General features: G+C 55.8%; 1 protein-coding gene across 1 annotated transcript in view; it reads left to right on the forward strand.

Moving 5' to 3' along the window:
• LOC119591788 (probable glutamate receptor) overlaps nt 1–360 on the forward strand; it is a 1,412-nt gene that overhangs the window by 447 nt on the left and 605 nt on the right. The window contains exon 2 of the mRNA XM_037940533.1: nt 81–322. Within this exon, the coding sequence (XP_037796461.1) occupies nt 81–322 (242 nt within the window). The remainder of the gene's footprint in view (nt 1–80; nt 323–360) is intronic.

The raw sequence follows: 360 nt of genomic DNA on the forward strand, positions 1-360 counted from the left end.
ATGCACAGATAAATATTCAAATATCCATACAGATGTAGCAGCATTACCCAGTAGGCTTTTCTCGCTCCTGTGCACCGCAGGTACGAGATGCGAGTCCCGTGGGACAACCAGTGGGGCACCTCGACGCCGACGGGGAACTGGACGGGCGTCGTGGGGACACTCCAGCACCACAAGGCCGACTTCTCCATGGTGCTCTCGTGGATGTGGGGCCGCCGTCAGGTGGTGGACTACACGAGGATCTATCTCTCGGAACCCATCGTCATGATTATGTCCAAGCCACGACCTCTCCCTCAGTACCTCGCTCTCATACGGCCGATGTCGGGTATCGTGAACTAGACTCGTTTGGCTTCACAGTATAGT

The sequence above is a fragment of the Penaeus monodon genome, chromosome 29 (assembly GCF_015228065.2).
Source record: "Penaeus monodon isolate SGIC_2016 chromosome 29, NSTDA_Pmon_1, whole genome shotgun sequence".
Lineage (NCBI taxonomy): Eukaryota > Metazoa > Arthropoda > Malacostraca > Decapoda > Penaeidae > Penaeus > Penaeus monodon.